We start from the raw sequence: 19234 nt of genomic DNA on the forward strand, positions 1-19234 counted from the left end.
ACCAACATGCACACGAATATTTTTTTTAAGGCATCAATGGTAAAAGGGTCTATATGACAACATGATTAGAAGCTTCTGCACTCTGTGCACTGTATAAACATTTGATTTGTTGTCTCATTGGAGGATTTTCTATTTCTACTGGTCCTTATGCATCAGAATCATCAAGTCCATAACAACCACGGATGATTACCGACTTAACATAAGAGACCAGAATAGTACATACCTTCACATCAATAGAAAACAACCACAGAAGAAAAGGTTCCACTTGACTGGCCAATCACATGAACTTCCTCTGGCGGAAGATTCAGTGCAGAGGTGAGTAAGACCTGCTTGGATGTAATTTTAGCTCTCGATCATCATCATGGACATGCTGCACATTTTTCTGGCTATCTTAGGTAATTCTTTTGATATACACTTTTGATTATTTAATTATGAATATTAGGTTCCATTTTAGATTAATTCATACATACATTCTCATTGGTGTTGTATTGAGCAGGAACCTGGATCTTCATTGTGTTTGTATTCCAGGAGTTGTATCCTGCAGTGATGATTCTGGATCAGTGTTGGAGGTGACAGTCAGACCAGGAGACAACATCACTCTCTACTGTGACTGTAAATTATCATCTGGAGTCTACATAGTGTGGTACAGGAACTGCTCTCATGAGAACCAGCCTTCTCTTGTCCTTAAAGTAGACTACCAATCACTCAAGTTAACCGGTGATCTCAACAAGATTCTGCCTCGTTTTCAATTTGTGAGAAACTTTTCTTCTGGTTCCTATGACCTGCTGATCGAGAACATCACTGATTCTGATGAAGGACTCTACTACTGTGGAACTGAAGAGACGAGAATTTCCACATCTGATTATAAATATGGCAGCGTCACAACAAGGATCCTCTTTAGTAAGTATGCTGGTCTGACTTATCTGACTGATCTATGCTTGACCTCCACTGAATGTATCTGTATTTGACTAATTGATCAACATAGAGTAGGAAAACATGAGCACATGAAAGATGAAACATACTGTATCTTAACACTACGTGTGTCAGCATGTCAATCTGGAGTGAAATAGTGTATATTAGTATTTTTGTGCATAGTGAGATTTAGGACAATTTTACTTTTTAAATCTGAAGTTCAAACAAAGCTAAACGCTGCACATTTCACTTCATTCATGAAAGATATGAAACGGCGATAAACCAGACATAGAAATTTCTTTCAAGCTAATTCCGAAATGGGGCCAAAGTTGAAAAAACTCCACCAACCAGACTGTCAGATCTGAGCTCCACTGAATGTCATTTTGTTGAGACCAAAGTTTAATTAAGCTGATTGACACACCTTTGTTTTGATTCAGTATTTGATTCAGACTCCAGCGAGCCTCACCATGAGACTCTACCAGACAGTGGTGCATGTTGGATTCTGCTGTACTCTTTGTGTCCAGCTTTAGCTGTTCTTTCCTCTCTCGTCTCATCTCTTCTGGTTTGTCACCTCTGCAAGAAAAAAGGTACTGAATATCTCTTGTTTCAAGCTTAATGTGATGATGTCAGATATATCCTTGATCATCTACAAAATTAATTAAAATCACAGAGAAACCTGGATTCACACAACTCTCTTAAATTGATGTATGTTTGAGTTTGGGTGTGCTGTGCTGGGGCAGTGGCTGCATTATACTTTATCATTTTGAAAACAAATTCGTAAAAATTCCTTCATAATCTATTATGACCATTCATTTTCATATGTCATGATAATAAGACGTATGCCTGGTTAAAGGTGGAATTTGTGATAGAAATCTAATTTATTTGCTGTCGAATGAATCTTTGAATCATGGATACAGCTGTGTGCCTTCCTTTGTGTGCAGCATGCAGCCGTGAGAGGACAAAGATTTTTTTTAGCTCAGTCAAATAGTTGTTTTTGAAAGACTGAACGTCAGTTAATGTGGATTAAATCAGATTATTTCCTTTAGATAAAAATATGTTCTGAATTTTGGAAATTATTCTATCCATATTTTTTCAATAAATTTGGACTTTGCGATTGAGACGACGACTGTGCACCACAGCACCAGCCAGCATTTGCAGTGTATACGGTGTGTGTGTGTGTTTTAATAATTAATATACAGAACATGCTTAGATTATTTATTTATAAAGGCATGGAGGGAAAAGTTGACAGAGACAACATCCATGCTGTTACTTTTTCAATAAATGAACCTTGTATTTTATAGATTCAAATAGACACAAAATCTTGTTTTTATTCATTCTACTGGTAGTCCGTTTTGCTCAAATAGAAATAGGGGCCTGTCTCTAATTCTGGTCTCCTTCCAATAAAGGCCTAGGCCGCGATGCGCTTGAGTAAATAAAGGCCTGGGCCTATATTAGAGGATTTACGGTAAACAGTGTATTAATCTTACTGCTTCAGGGTAAGCCTGCATGATAGGAAAATCTGCAATGTATGATAACATTGTTCAATATTGCAATGACGATATGACTTGCTGATTTAATTTCGTTCTGAAGGCTAAACCTGCGCTCTGCTGCACTGGCACAATTCTGTGACCCGTGGTGGTCACACACATACTCTGCACGTTCACTGTTTAGGTTTGGACACCGATCAGACTGGAAGAGGTTTATGAGGTTCGGATAAAGGTGTTTGTATTTGTCATATACAACCCAACTTAAGTTGTGTTTTTAAAATTTGCCGTCTTCCCTAACTCAGCCATGTGAACTCCTGCTCCCACTTCCCTGCAGGGTAATGTTAACGCTAGGTGCCGCTGGCTGATAAATACTTGCTTGTCCTTCATCTTCTAACGTTTCCGCGTCAATCACTCATCTTTCACCTAATGTATTAACGCCATCACAATTGTTAGGTTTTTTAAAGAAAACTTTGGACACTTAGCCTTTGTTAACACCAGCTAGACAACAACATCATGTGCATATCAAAGAGAAAAGATGATAGCTAAGTAACATGTTACACCCTCAGTGTTGTAGTCTGTTAAAATGTTTGTCATTGTTAAAAACTAAATCAGTCAAAGAGGGAAAGTATTTGGTTAATACGACCTCTCTGATGTAGTGACGCATTGATTTCTGCAGCAAAAGAACCTCAAGCTGACCAGCAAAGCCCTCAAACAAGACTGCATCAGGTAGGTGTAACAGTAAAATACATTGAAACATGGCAATAAATCAATACACAATCATGATTTTCTCAAATGTCAAATTTTAGGATGAAGATTTGTGTTATGCTGCACTAGAAATCCAGCAGGCATCACAGAGACCACAGAAGAAGAAAAGCCAGACTTCTGACTTCAGCACCTATTCTGCCATCAATACCTCCAGGATGTAGGGTTTAAAACAAAACAAAAAAACATAACTAGATTTCATCTCACCCCAGTGACACCAGCAGAACAAAATCATCTTCACTTTATTCAGCCACAACCACAAATGATGCCTAACATTTGCTATTTTAATTATTGTTGCAATCAAGACATATCAATGGAGTCGATTCCAGCAGTCTGTATTAGTTTTCATGGAGGAGCTTTTGCAGTCTGCCTTCCAGTTCCTCCATTGTCAACAGCCTATCCTCAGCTTTCCACGTGAAACAAAGTCTGCACATCTCCATGTGGTGGATGAATCATACTGCGATCACCTTAAGCATTGCCCTGAGGCATGAGCTATACAGTAGTGGTGTACTAGATATATATATGAGATGTCATCTAATTAAATGTCAGGTAGTCTCCGAAGCTCAGGAGAGACTCCTAGAGGATCACATTAAATTGTATTATTTGCTATCTAGCGGAGAAATAAAAATAAAAAAAACAGACATTGTCAAAAGTCATGTGACTGCAAGGTATCTATGCCAGGCTGTAACCTCTGGGTTTGAAAAGTGAAGCTAAACCTGAAGTGCCTTCAACCTGCATCCCTATTAGAGTTTAGATTCTCGGCCCAAGCCCGAGCCCGACCCAATTGGCCTAATCTGAGGGGAAGGCTAGGCCATAAACATTAAATATTAATGGTTATATGTTTAGCAGAGTAGACCTACGTAACAAATGTGTACAAAGTTACACAAAGTAAAAAAAAAAAGGCTACACACGCACGCATCATTCATAACGGTTCTGCTCTGTGCAGCTAAATCAAAGAATAAAGGGGTTACGCTAAAGTGCAAGATGGAGCTTGGAGACATAAAGGATAAATTAAAAACAGGACAATTAACGTTGAGCAAGCCATCAGGAACGTGCATGGGTGCAACTCAATAGCGGAGTACTGTGTGTTATTTTAATGACGCGTTGTTGTTTTAAAATTGCAGTAGGCCTATCCTAATCGCGGCAGCACTAACGTAGCCTATACAATTATTTTTATATTTTTGTGGCTGAGTAGTAGTGCAGCTGCACCCCCACTTCCCACGGATATGCACATACAACAGCCTATGCAAGCATTCAAAATAATTGTCGGGTTGAAATCGGGCTCGGGCTCTTAAAAAGTAACAGTTAATGTGTTGGGCCGGGCCGGGCTCAGACAGAACGTGCACGGGCTCGGATATGGTCTAATGGCCATCAGGAGGCAACTCCTGGTTGCAAAAGAAGTCTTAATTTCCGACTTTCACAGTGTGTTTTCAGTTCATGAGAGGTAACTTAAATGTGTGTCACCTAAAATATCTAACTCACCATTTAGTTGTATTCACTTCCCGGCTCTTGTATAAATTCTGTTGCAAAAAAACGAAACAAGATGGCGACACCCTAAAACCAAGATGGCGACGGCCTAAGAGCCAAACTTGAGGCTTCACAGCAGCAGTCCACAAACCAGTGGGTGACATCACAGTGACTACATTCAGTTCTTACAGTCTGTGATGTAAACCAGCCTCGCTTTTAACAAATAATAACAATAGCAATAAGTGTACTGTAAAATGATAATTCATGATGCATCTTTTAATTAATTTGTAGGCATTTGTATAAACCATTCTGCCACTTATCTTCCCCCATTTAAAGCTGAGCAACAATCATTAACGATGACTGATATGTATTAACATTTGTATTTAGAAAATGTTGTGTTGGCTCCTTGTGAATTTGGAAAGCAATTATGTTTTTCAAAATGGGATACTAAACTCCATTTCTCATTTCTTTACACCACTTAAAATTAATACAATTTTAGAACCTCCACAAAGAAAACCTTTTGTTGTTGTTGATTACAGTTCAGCTTCAGATTCACTTTTTTGATTGAAATTGATCTTTTCATAATGACTGTGATGGGTGTTTGTCCATAGACATGATTGCTGTTTTCAGACAATTTCCTGTTTTTATTTAGCCAATGGCCACGACCCTTCACCAACAGAGTTTGATACAACTCCAAGTATTTGTTATGTTGACGCTCAGTCTGTTACAGAGAATAAGACATATTTAATTTGTTTTAAGAAAAATAATTCTAAAGCCAAAATGGCTGCTGTTTGATTTTCTTACTGATCTTAGTTATGGCCATGCCGCAGTTTCCAAGAAATTATATGACAACACAGCGGTGACAGTAAAGCCAATGAATATCACCTTGCACCTTTTTGATCAGTTAGGCTCACAGGAAACCCACAGCAGCAAACTGCCCCTCATACGACTGCAGAGCTTAACGTGCAGTCAGACTGAAGCTTCAGATTAGTGTACAGCTTTACTGTCAACAGTTCACTGTAGGCCTACATGTTTAGAATACAGATAACATTTCAAAAGACACAAGCACACACAAACCAGGGGTGACAGAAAAGCTCCGGGTCACATAGTGTTTTTTTTTATTATTTTTCTTTATTGTACCTTAAAGAAATGCTTTAAATTCTTTGTATACGGTAATTTGTTTAATGGAGTATTTTTTGACAACAGCTTTGACGTGTTTGGGAGCAACCCAGAGAAGGGTGGGGGAATGGTGATGGTGTAGACTGATAGCCACAGCATCTCCAGGTGAATCTCTCCTGACCTCTAATGGAGATGTTAAGTTATAAACAAAAAGGACCACTGGATGAGGTTTGACCCCATGCTTACCCCAAAAGCCTAAACAAGATCTTTAATTGATACACTATAGCTCCTGCTATTTTATATCACAATACACATTTCTTGACAGCGGAGGGTCAAACCCTTCAAAAGAAATTAATAAAAAAAAATGTGGCATTACTGCTCCTGATATTTTATCTTGCCGTTTTTTCCAACTAAATTAAAAATGTAATGCAGACATTGGAAGACGCTTTCGCAATCTCCATTGACTCAACAGTGACAGTAAATTGACAATTCCACTCAAACTATGTTTCATTGTTCGCAATGTTTTGGAATGTCACCAATGCAAGGGACATGATCCACGGTGAATAGAAATTAATTTAATGGGAGAAAATGTTTTTAAATCAATTGAATTTCTTCTTTCATTCTTTAGAGTAGTTGTGCTTTTTATTTCCTTCCACATGTTAAATAAGTTCAAATTGATCAGGTTTACAAAATACAGACAGAAAACCTGTTGTTGTTGTTGTTGATTACAATCCAGCTTCAGGTTCACATTTTTGATTGATATCGACTTGTAACATTTCATAATGGTGGTGATGATTGCCTCTGCATCAAGACAGGAAAGCTTTTTTCAGCCAATTTCCTGTTTTTATCTCAGGTTTGCCATCAGCCCACACATAGCCTTCACAATACAATTCCAAGTAAGCTTTACAGGAAACCCACAGTGACACAGCCACTTGGTCGACTGCAAAGCTCAACATGCAGACAGAAGCTGCAGACTAGTCAGCTGCTGGTGGTTTTGGTGGAATTTAATTTAATTGAAGGAAATTGTTCACATGGTAGGAATCATTGACAACACTGGTCAGTTGTTTTGTTACATGTTGGTATTTATGTCTACTTAACTACAATCAAACCAAAGCTCTGCAGCCATGTCGGCGACATTTAGAAGTGTATTCATGAATTAACTTAAGAGTGATCATGTCCAAAGATTGTGGGATGAAAAGAGGTCTGCTTCTGAAATCTATATCCAAAACCACTGCTGTCCAACCACTGTTTGTCCGCCACCACGATGTCAGGTTGGTTAGCCCCATCACCAGTGTTAAAAGAATTTTTCCGTAAACGAATAAATTCACCCAAGGAGGAGATCGGAGACATAAGTAAAGTCGACGTCTGACTTTAATTTTGATCAAGAGGAGCAGTTACAGTGCAACAACGTATGAGGATGCTACAGAGGAAGTGCTCAAATCACTGTTGTGACTTGAGTCTTTTAAAGGCACAGCAGATAACGCGTCACTGACAGTTAACCTTCATGTAGAAAAAGACATCATGACTACCAGGCCTCTGATAACATTTAGGTCAGCCATGGGAATACTAAAGTAATAAACAGTTCAACACATAAAGCTGTAACCTGAACAAAGAAAACTTAAAGACATGAGGTTATACAAAATTCTTATAACAACCAGTTTATTAGTCTGGATCTGGAAGTCCCACAGGATCTTGGCTTGTTCATTCTCAACCACTTTTGGAGGTGTCTAACATTTTGACCTCTATGCCAGCCACTTATCTCAAACTTGCTTATTTAAACCTTTTTATTCTTTTCACACCAGGGACTAAACAAAGAAAAACTTAAATGCATGCAAACTGACATCAGATTAGTGATTTTGTCATTTGCTTTGCAATGATGCTGTATTCATTTATGCAGATAAGTTAATCAGAAAAGACCTGACAACTTTCTAATACTGGTCTTCATATGTCTGCATTATAAATATTGTATTGATTCTAAGGGCCCTAGTTTCGTAGACCAGGCGCAGTCAGCACTCAGCGCACCTGCGCCACGCCGACGGGGTGTGTCCGCCTGGACTTTGCAAGTTTCGCGCACCGCGCAGGCTCGCGCAGGCACACCTCCCGTCTCGCCCACCCGCGCAAGTGGGAAAGAGGGAGGAGAAGAAGGCGTGAGTGGGAGACGAGGAGGAGACGAGGCGTGGAACTGGGATTAATACAGCCGATTCAGATCATCACCAATCAAATGAGCTCCTCTCCTCACCTTTAATGCTTTAGGGGAGGTTCAGTGCAAGTTCCGTCACTTGACAACCCGATGACAGAAGCAGCGCCGCACTGTGTGTGCGTATCATAATAATAACAATGCCGATATTATAAAAAACAGGAGAGAGAGAGAGGGAGATGTTTTGGTCCGAGAGGCTGAGTTTCCGTTACGCGTGCAATCCGCCTTTGATCTGACGTCAGATGTGACGGGACAATCTATATAGATATAAATTCACGTGTTGATTCAATTAATTGCATTAAGTAGTGTTTGTTGTGATTATTTATTGCATTTAAATGTGCCTGAAACTGTGGAAACCTCTCTGTGAGGTCTCGGTGACGTGTGCGCCTTGCACCGAGAGTAGACCAGGTTGGAGCTGGTGGGCTTTCGGCGAAGTCTCGGCGAGGCTTTTTGCCACGAAACTTCCGCTGCACCAAGCTGAATCTGTGACGCCTCCCCCTGCTGCGCCGCCACACCCATCTTGGCGCAGGCGATCCACCAAACTGCCAAACTGACCGTGCGCAAGGCTGCGTGGGTCGAAACTTGCATTACGCCAGCTCCGTTGCCCTGCGCTGCGCCACGAAACTAGGGCCCTATATGTGAAATTGCCTCTCAGAATGAAGGCGTGTTTGACTTTTGTTCTAAAAATAAATGACTCATTTTGTTGTGAGTTGTCAACATGAAGATTTGACACCAGAATCACCTCAACTCCTCAGGCAGATATACAGGAAATGTGCTGTCATGTGATTTACAATTAGTCGTCAGCTGATGAAACATTGCAGAAGTAAAGAATAGCAGCCTGAATTTCTGATCCATTGAGTGAACAAGTGGTTCATGAATGATTTCACATATATCTTAACAGAAGTCAAATCTTTATTATTTTACAGCCACTGTGACATTAATCCAAAACACACAGCCTTTCTACTAAATACGATCAATGTAATGCTTTCGCTGACAACATTTCTTTACTCCCTCAATCGGACCATCTCACCATTGCCACAAAAAGTTCAAAAGCAACTGTATACCATCACAACAACACATCAATAGAGACAACCACAACCATATGAAAAGGTTCCCTCCAACCAGCCAGTTTCATTTTCTACAGCAGATCATCATCTTATCTCATATTAAAGGATTAACATATTCTATTGATTCTATTTTCATAGTGAGTCCCTGCTAACATCTCAGTGTTTTTGTATTGGACAGACCACAGGTGGAGGATAAGACGAAAATCACTTCATGTTTACAGATATTGTAACAACAGAAAGGATCCTGCTTAGTAATTACTCTTACTCTACTGCAGGAGTGACATTCAACAACAATAGTGAGCAGAGATAGTAAAAGTTCATGTTGCCCAATGGAAGTCTGCCATGAAAAACCATCAGGATCATTAATGTAACCCAATGACAAATTAAGGGTTAAATTAAATAAACGCATGTGGAATGTCCTAAATTGATGATAGTATCATTAGAATATATTATTTTAAGATTATTTTATTATTTATTTTATTTCCACTTTTCTTATTCGCTAAATTGATGTGTCAATCAATGTCAATCTTGCATTGAGTCGTTCATTGGTTAGGTTAGGAATGCAGATGCCTGATTGGATGGGGAAAATGAGTGAGATGAAACTCACGGAGTGAAATGATTAAAAAAAATAGTTTTACTACAAGCGGGAGTGAAACAACAATTTGTGTTTTGATATCTTTGGTGAAGTATTGAAAGATAACATGTGTATTGGAGGTTGATCGCATCTGGCACTGTTTCGGTGAGTTTCATGGAGTTCGGCTAAGGCTAATTATAGTAACAGACCTGTTACCTTCCGATACATGGCTAAGGCTAATTATAGTAGCAGACCCGTGTTGCCTGCCGATACATGGCTAATGTGGCTAACTATTTACTGGTGTGTTTTTCCGCGTGCGCTGTCACGGAGAGTATGTGTTTTCTTTGCTACAATATTATTATATAACGTAAGAGTGTTAATGCTGTAGTTATAGCAAAGAGTGGTGAATATTTTTGTACATTAATTTGTGTTATATGCTGTAAACGTGCAGTGTAGCTGTGTCATTGTGCGCTGTTGGTGTTTAATATTAATATGTAGCCTGTAAAGGAGATAATTGATGTGTATTTGAAATTATATGCTTGAATGTAAATGTGAGGTATATGATCTGATGTAATTTAAACTAGTTCATGGCTTTAAGAGTAATCATAATTCATGGTTAAAAAGCTAAACATTCATGAGTTGAATACTGCTGAGTTAGAATAGTATTTTAAATGTTTGTTATGCTATTCATGATGGCCATAGTGTTGTGCAAATATCACACTTTTCATGAACTAGTTCAAAGTTCGCCTTGGGGTCCTCCCGGAGGAGCTGGGGGAAGTGTCTGGGGAGAGGGAAGTCTGGGCGTCCCTGCTCAGGCAGCTGCCCCTGCGACCCGGTCCCGGATAAGCGGAGGAAAATGGATGGATGGATGGATAGTTCAAAGTTCAGTTCACATATGTTCAAAGTGTACTGTTCACGTTCATAGTTCACCATTTCAATTCTGGACTAGTTCAAAGTTCAGTTCATTTTTATTTTTCGGCATCTGGTCTATTTTGTGCGTGAGCCGCGAGCAATCGCGTCAATTCTGGCAGGAAGTCACACAAAGAAACACGAGACAATCTGGTCAATATTCAAAATAAAAGCATTTTTCGTATCATATCGCATCATATTTGTGTATCTAAACAGAGTAGAGAGATGAAACAAACAAACACACACACACACACAGTATATCTACACTACTACTCTCTACTACCATACACATTCTCTCTTTTGCTCTATGTCTGAGACAACGGAGAAAAGAAGTGTACAAACTAGTATACTAGTATATTTTGTTCTTCTATAATAATAATAATAGTAAAGATTCATATTAATTCTAATTCAATAATACCATTCATACTAGTACAATAAATAAATCATTGCTGTGTGTGAGAGTGTATTTGGGGTTGGTGGGTTAACCATAACTTCCTCTTCTCTGAAAGACTGTTGGAACGCCCCCCAGGTCATCTCCTTCACCATGGCCTGCTCCTGGTACAGGAACAACACTCTGGAGGGGCAGTAGTTGTACTTTCCAGACCCCCCAGGGAAGGTGGTGTGTATATGAGGGCTGTGGGGGTCCTGCTTCAGAGGCTGGGGACAGATCCTGCACAGATGACCTGTTGGCAAAAAGTAACAGTATAGTACGTGGCAAAATTTCAGTTTTCATACACTTAACACTTCCTTGTTGGTATAGTGGACAGTATCTCTGCCTGTCATGCGGAAGACCGGGGTTCGATTCCCCGACGGGGAGTGAATTTGTTGCACTGGAAAACAGCATCAACTCTCCTGGTATGTATTATGTTGAAAAAAGTCACAGTATAGCATGTCCAAAAAAGTCATGAAAAAAGTCAGTTTAGTAAGCACAAAAGTTAAAGTATGTCGAAAAATGTCACGGAAATAAGTCACAGAAGAGTACGCTATAAAATGTCATTGTTTCTTATGTCCAAAAACGTCATGAAAGAAGTCGGTATAGTATTTAAAAAAAGGTATAGTATGTCGAAAAATGTCATTAAAAAAAGTCACAGCATGGTACGGAAAAAAAGTCATAGTATAGTATGTCCTCGACCGGGAGGGAATTTGTTGCACTGGAAAACAGTTTGAACTCTCCTGGTATGTAGTATGTCGAAAAAAGTCATAGTATAGCATGTCCAAAGAAGTCAGTATAGTATGTAAAAAAGTTATAGTATGTCGAAAAATTTCATGAAAAGAAGTCACAGTATAGTACGCTATAAAATGTCATTGTTTCGTGTGTCCAAAAAAGTCATGACACACGTCATAGTATAGAATGTCCAAAAGAATCCCGGAAAAAAGTTACAGTATAGTACGTGGAAAAATTTCAGTTTTCATGCTCTTAACACTTCCTCATTAGTATAGTGGACAGTATCTCCGCCTGTCACGCGGAGGCCAGCCGCGTATACCCGTAGGAGACTTTTTCTTGACCAGAGGCACTTCAAAAATTACACAGTTCGGTCCAAACTATTATGCCCCTAAAAATCATAAATAAAACACATGAACAGTAAATTAAATAAAGCAAATGAACTGTAAATGAAATACCCAGTAAATATACAGTACATTGTGCAGTCATTTACTATTTATTTCATTATGTTAATTTGCAAAATATTTGTTTCATCTTGAATGACACTACTGTCACTACCTTATAGTGTTTTTCTCCAAATGCTCCTGTATTGTATAATACCTGTATTCGAGGGCAATAACTATTCATTCTAGTACAATAATTATATTTATTTTAGTGCAAGTAATGGTATATTTATACTTTATTCACTATATGAATAGTATATTTTGTTCTTCTATAATAATAATCATAGTAAAGATTCATATTAATTCTAATTCAATAATACCATTCATACTAGTGCAATAAATAAATCATTGCTGTGTATGAGAGTGTATTTGGGGTTGGTGGGTTAACGATGACTTCCTCTTCTCTGAAGTCAGACTGTTGGAACGCCCCCCAGGTCATCTCCTTCACCATGGCCTGCTCCTGGTACAGGGACAACACTCTGGAGGGGCAGTAGTTGTACTTTCCAGACCCCCCGGGGAAGGTGGTGTGTATATGAGGGCTGTGGGGGTCCTGCTTCAGAGGCTGGGGACAGAACCTGCACAGATGACCTGTTGGCAGCTGCACCACTGACGTCCTCGTTGCCCTCTCTTCTGCCACCTTCCTCCACTCTGCACCTCTTTTCTTAGTGACCTCCAGCTCACGCTCAAAGAAAGGAGATGCGGCAGGGTCCTCAAAAGACCTCCGAGGGTTGTGGAGGCCTTCCTCTGCATAGGTCTTAATACATACTGTTCATATTCCATGTCTTCACAGTATGGTATGGGTCAATTTTGACCCGAGCCAAACATTTCCATGTAATAAAGTGTCAATACCCATTTTTGAACTACACATCTTGTTTAAAAAGCCTGTCTGTCAGTCAGCCCAGAATGGTTGGATTCTAATGTTTTTATTTTTAGATTGTTTGTTACATTGCAGTGAGCTTGAGCTGGTGCAGATCTCATGTTAGTGTCAGGACAGCCTCTGACCTCTCCTTATGTGAATCATATCACTCCTTTACTCACTCCTATGCTGTTTTCCTCTTTCACTGTTACGAGGTATCAACCATGACCCTTCAAAGAACAGCAGGTGCCGTCTCTGTGGGAACCTGGGCACATTCTTAAATTCATTGTCACCACTGTCCCCTAAAAAATACACAGACATGGCTTATACAGTTTTACAGTTTCAAAATGACCTTAAACCACCATTTTACTTGATTTGACCCACACTAGTGGATCTAAAATCCATTTAAATAGACACAGGTCAAATTTGACAAAAGTAATCAAATTTCAGGCTAAAAGAATGACATTTAGGGCATCTTTACTGCTGTCAAATGTCAAAAAGCTCAAATTTCCTTACTTGTATGAAAAGGGTAAAACAGCGCCCCCCCAATCCCGCTTGTGGCCAAAAGTATATTACATCGGTAGTGTTAAGAACTACCATAGAGAATGAATGGGAAAAGTTAAGAGAGTTAAGGACTAGTATACACGGCCCCCGCGCGGAAGACCGGGGTTCGATTCCCCGACGGGGAGTGATTTTGTTGCACTGGAAAACAGCATGAACTCTCCTGGTATGTATTATGTCGAAAAAAGTCACAGTATAGCATGTCCAAAAAAGTCATGAAAAAAGTCAGTATAGTAAGCAAAAAAGTTAAAGTATGTCGAAAAATGTCATGAAAAGAAGTCACAGTAGAGTATGCTATAAAATGTCATTGTTTCGTATGTCCAAAAACGTCATGAAAAAACTCGGTATAGTATTTTAAAAAAGGTATAGTATGTCGAAAAATGTCATTAAAAAAAGTCACAGCATGGTACGGAAAAAAAGTCATAGTATAGTATGTCCTCGACCGGGAGGGAATTTGTTGCACTGGAAAACAGCTTGAACTCTCCTGGTATGTAGTATGTCGAAAAAAGTCATAGTATAGCATGTCCAAAGAAGTCAGTATAGTATGTAAGAAAGTTATAGTATGTCGAAAAATGTCATGAATAGAAGTCACAGTAGAGTACGCTATAAAATGTCATGGTTTCGTGTGTCCAAAAAAGTAATGACAAACGTCATAGTATAGAATGTCCAAAAGAATCCCGGAAAAAAGTTACAGCATAGTACGTGGAAAAATTTCAGTTTTCATGCGCTTAACACTTCCTCGTTAGTATAGTGGACAGTATCTCCGCCTGTCACGCGGAGGCCAGCCGCGTATACCCATAGCAGACTTTTTCTTGACCAGAGGCACTTCGAAAATGACACGGTTCGGTTCCCTACTTTATCAAACACAACCTCCCATATTTGGTTCAGGATGGTTTGCTACAAGATGTGTGCAGAATATAGAACACTTACATTTAACCTCTTAAAATATTATCAGTTAAATTCAATCTTATATTTTTTACGAAATTATGTGGAAACTATATTGTTTGTATTCATTGATAATGGTAATAGTAATAATATGACTCAAGAAACACCCTTAAGATAATAATGCAAATATACATTTCAAAGTATATTGTGCCAGTTTTACTTTTATTAAGGTACAACCATATATGTTTATTGTAGAGATCTGTAAATGTACCACTGAGCAAAAAAAAACATAAATGTCACAGTGATGTTTTCAAGATGATTTATTGAAAAAAAGACCAAATCCAAACTATTATGCCCTTAAACATCATATATAAAACAGATGACACCGTAAATTAAATATACAGTAAAAATATATAGTATATTGTGCCCACTCACTGTCACACATTAAATAACCTAACCTAACTCTACAGTGTAGTGTGTGTCTACAAATGCTCTTCTTGTTATATACAAGATACAACGAATGACATAACAGGGACAGTGGTAACGGTCCATCCATCCATCCATCCATCCATCCATTTCTTCTTCTTCCCAGAGGGTCGGGTCGGGGTGGCAGCAGGCTTAGCAGGGCATTCCAGGCGTCCCTCTCCCCAGCAAAACTCACCAGATCTTCCAAGGGGATATGTAATCCCGCCGGTAAAGGTGCAATCATATTATTTTACTTTTTTTTTTATTTTTATTTATTTATTGAGTTGGGACAATGCACATTCATCAACATTGATGCCAATGTTTGAGATTCTTTTTAAAAAGTGAGTAGTTGTCGCAGTTTCTGATGTGTGATGGTAACTTGTTCCAGGACTGCGTTCCTCTTACAGAGACGACCATTTGACCAAATTTTGTTCTACGCCTCGGTACATTGCAATCACCTCTAGTTAAGGCTCTGGTTAATTGGCTCTTCACTAATTATAGTAATTTTAATGCAAAACATATGTATTTTAGTGTAATAATTATATGTATTCTATTAAAGTGCATGTAATGCTATATTAATGCTATATTAACTATATTAATACTATATTTTATTCTACTATAATAATCATATTCATTCTAATTCAATAATACCATTCATGCTTGTGCAGTATATAGATCAGTGTTGTGTTTGAGGGTGTATTTGCGGTTGGTGGATTAGCAGTCACTTCCTCTTCTCTGCCACCCATCTCTCTTTTTCAGTCTCATAGAAGTCAGACTGTTGGAACTCCCCCCAGGTCATCTCCTTCACCATGCCCTGCTCCTGGTACAGGGACAACACTCTGGAGGGGCAGTAGATATACTTCCCAGACACCCCGGGGAAGGTGGTGTGTATGTGAGGACTGTGGGGGCCCTGCTTCAGAGGCTGGTGACAGAACCTGCACAGACGTCCTGTCGGCAACTGCATCGCTGCTGTCCTCTTTGCCCTCTCTTGTGCCACCTTCCTCCACTCTGCCCCTCTCTTCTTGGCATCCTCCAGCTCCCGCTCAAAGAATGGAGATGCAGCAAAGTCCTCAAAAGACATCCGAGGGTTGTGGAGGCCTTCCTCTGCATAGGTTTTATAGACCTTTGTGGAGCAGTAGAAATACTTCACTGTTTTAGTCTGATAAAAAAAATGAACTGAAGAGCCGTCACCAAGTTTGACTTTGGCTCACCACAGGCTAAACACTTCCTGGTCATCTTTTTCTTTATCTGCTGCTGATGTTGTTGTTGTTTTTGCAGTATCTCGGTCACAATCTTCTCCACTGTAGCCCTGCTCAGTGACTCCTCCTGTGGGGGGGGCCACAGCTGGAGGGTTGAAAGTTGCAGGAGGTAAGGTTGTGACCGGCACACTGACCGTTTGGCTGCCAGTGGTCAGATTTTGCCACAGCTGCTGTGTCTCCAACACCTTCTCTGGGCTGGTATTGAGGGAGGAGCTGGTGTTTTTCAGTTTGGCCAGATGCTTCACATATCTGGAGATATGTTGCCATGTAGTCGGATGGAGGAGGCTGTTGGGGTCAGTGCATTGTCTCTGGACCATGGCCGCATAGTCAGCATCCACGCGCTTCAAAATGTTTTTGGCTCCGTGGTGCTCAAACAGAAGCACATCGATGGCAGCTCTCATGGCTTCTGTCCAGCGGGTGTGGTCAAGGACTTGAATTAGGCCTCCCGTTTTGATTCGCCCAGTGCGGGTGGCTCGAGGAGAGGAGGACATGGGCAGTGGTGCTACACCTGACAGGACTGAACAAAATGGAAACATTTATTATATTGTTTTTTCATATTTCAGAGGATTAATATTGTGAGAATAGTTACAGTTATAGTAATATGATTGTCACGATATTGTGTATTATGTACAAGCCTGTTTTTAACTGTACAGTCTGTGTGAGCGATGGTAGGTAAGTCATTTGAATGATCTGTATCGATCATAGACTGACTCTCCGGTTTACCTGTGGGAGAAGCTGGTGTCAGGGGTGACTGGGACTTGGAACTTGTTTCAGAGGACGGCTGAGAAGACAGGATGGGTACTGGTCTTGGGTCTTTCTTGACAGTGGTCTCCTGAAACACAGCATCAATTACGTCAGTCAGTACATCGGTCGGTCAGTCAGTAATCACTAAGTGATTCATCTGAATTACCTGACAGACTGTGTCCACTACAACAGCAGGGAAGTCATCCGTCTCCATGGCTACAGCAGCTGAGATGTTGGGCTGTGCCGTGTTCTTTTGCCAGTTCAAAACAACAGGGCGACAGCCTGGTTCCACATACTGGAGTCCAAATATCTCCCCTGTATCTGTGTTGGATACCTGCAGGGTGGGATATTTGGCTTTCCCAGACACCTTCAGAGACGCAAAGTTCAGCTCTGCCACCAACAGGGGGTCGAACACAGCTGGCAGCTCTACACCAGGCTGCTTTAGGTCCACCAGCCTCTGGTAGTTCCAGCGAGCCACTCCTGTCATTGCTTGGGCCTGAAAAAGTTCGCAGGACACCCGATTGCCTGTGACCCACTGGGCTTGGTGAAAGTGGAAGCCCTCCTGCTGAGAGGTGCCTCTGACGGGGATCCAAATAGGTACAGCAGCACCCTCGCCCTTGGTGTAGTTGAGCTGTAAGGTGCCACCGTACCTGTAGAGGATTCCCTCCCCCACCTCAGGGTCGCTCAGGCAGCCTCTTAGAATGTGGATGCGTTGAATCCTCCACACATTCAACATTGAGGCCTTGAACAGCAGCACATCATTAGCATCCTTTGTCAGGTGGAAATGATGGAGGACATCTTCTACTCTCTGCAGCAGTTCTCTGGGCTGTGGCACCTTCGTCCTGCAGTGCTCTCTTATGTGCTGCTTAGTGGGATGAGCAGGAGAAATTCCGCAGAATGTGTAGGCCTCCTTGAGCCTCTGGAGATCGATCTGATCCACAACAACAAAGGCTGCAGACAGAAACTGGCAAAAGGAGCTGTAAAGGGAGTGGTGTTCGGAGACACACTCCCTGGTTAAACGTCGCATACAGTGGAACAAGTCTAACTTTGTTGTAATGCTTTTGTTAAACTTGTCCCTTGACGCACTGGTGTTAGCCAGGTTTCCAGAGGTCGCCTCAGCCACAATAGCCTCTGAGGTCCTCCAGCAGTCCCAAGAGAGGTGCTCCTGAGCTCCAGGGGACAGGACTTTGAAGGCAGCACAGCAGTCCCTAAAATATTGAAAAGAAATGTCATTACAGCTGATTACATTCAAAAATAAAGTCTTAAAGGCCTTTACCAATATGGGCTACAAAACATTAAATATGCCATAATTTGATTACTAACTAGAAGAATCAGATTACATGATACACTTTGCATATAAATAGAAACAAACGGACACAATGACAACAATAAAATATATAATGTACAACAAGTACACAAAAATTCTGTTTGGTGAAATTTGTTTTACATACCTGTCCACCCACTGGTAGTTCGCCTTCTCCACTCCAGCCGACGTGTAGCGTTGAGACAGACCCTCATACATTGGATGAAGGGACCGCTCACACTCTGACTGCAGCATCACCCAGCTCAGGATCATCCAGTTCTCATTCATGATGGCATAGGAAGACATGGTGCCGGACATCAGCACAACCTTCCTAGCCACTTTGCGGGTGTGATCCGACCTGAGCACCCGCCCAAAAGTCCCCTGTAGCAGCAGAGTGAGGTGCTGCTCCTGCCGCTGATACTCACGGACCAGGCAATCGACCAGGTAGTGTGTGGAAATGGACACTCCACACCAGCCATCAGCATCCGAGTATCCACCAAATGGAGCTGGAGTATCTGCCTGTCTGAGTAGCCCAGTGATGGTTCTCTGACCATAGTCTCCTGCCTCAGCATCCCTGACATTCTGCACACTCAGCAGATAGGCCAGGTGAGCTCTCTCATACTTCAGATGAAGCACCTCACTCAGCTGCTTAGCCATATCCTCTGGGGATCTTCCACTGCGCCTCATCTCATCCATCACAGACTTACAGATGGCCTTTTTGTGAGTCAGGAAGGCCGGAATGATATTAGTGAAGCGCTTTGGTAGCATCTCCAGCCACTGCGGCTTGTCAGCATGCCAGTACTTTTTACATACCTTGCAGGTGAGTCGCGAGGCCAAAATATAGTACTGGCAGCTGGTGCCAATGATGACTCTAGGTCTGCCAACACCACAAGAAGCTACCTGAGGGTTAGGACAACCATGAAGACAGGGCAGGGCATAGTTATTTCTAACCCTCTCCATGATGCTGTGCTCCGGCTTCCAAATAAAAAAAGGATGCAGCTGAAAGTATTTCGCTGAAGGCAGCTCAGAGACTGAGTCTATGAGCTCAGGCTGAGGAGGATG

General features: G+C 40.9%; 1 protein-coding gene across 2 annotated transcripts; it reads left to right on the forward strand.

Moving 5' to 3' along the window:
* The first annotated feature begins 300 nt into the window (after positions 1 to 300).
* LOC311010195 (uncharacterized protein) lies at positions 301 to 4481 on the forward strand. Of its 2 annotated transcripts, XM_084004787.1 has the most exons (5): positions 306 to 395; positions 529 to 900; positions 1350 to 1499; positions 3076 to 3125; positions 3206 to 4481. In XM_084004787.1, exons 1-5 carry the CDS (start codon positions 362 to 364, stop codon positions 3323 to 3325), a joined length of 726 nt encoding a protein of 241 aa, XP_083860913.1. In that variant the 5' UTR covers positions 306 to 361; the 3' UTR covers positions 3326 to 4481. The 2 variants fall into 2 exon arrangements, with proteins under 2 accessions (XP_083860914.1, XP_083860913.1); XM_084004788.1 differs by lacking the exon at positions 1350 to 1499 and having other exon boundaries at positions 301 to 395.
* Positions 4482 to 19234: the final 14753 nt, after the last annotated feature.

This window comes from Eutrigla gurnardus (genome assembly GCF_963514095.1).
Source record: "Eutrigla gurnardus genome assembly, chromosome: 3".
Classification (NCBI taxonomy): Eukaryota; Metazoa; Chordata; class Actinopteri; order Perciformes; family Triglidae; genus Eutrigla; species Eutrigla gurnardus.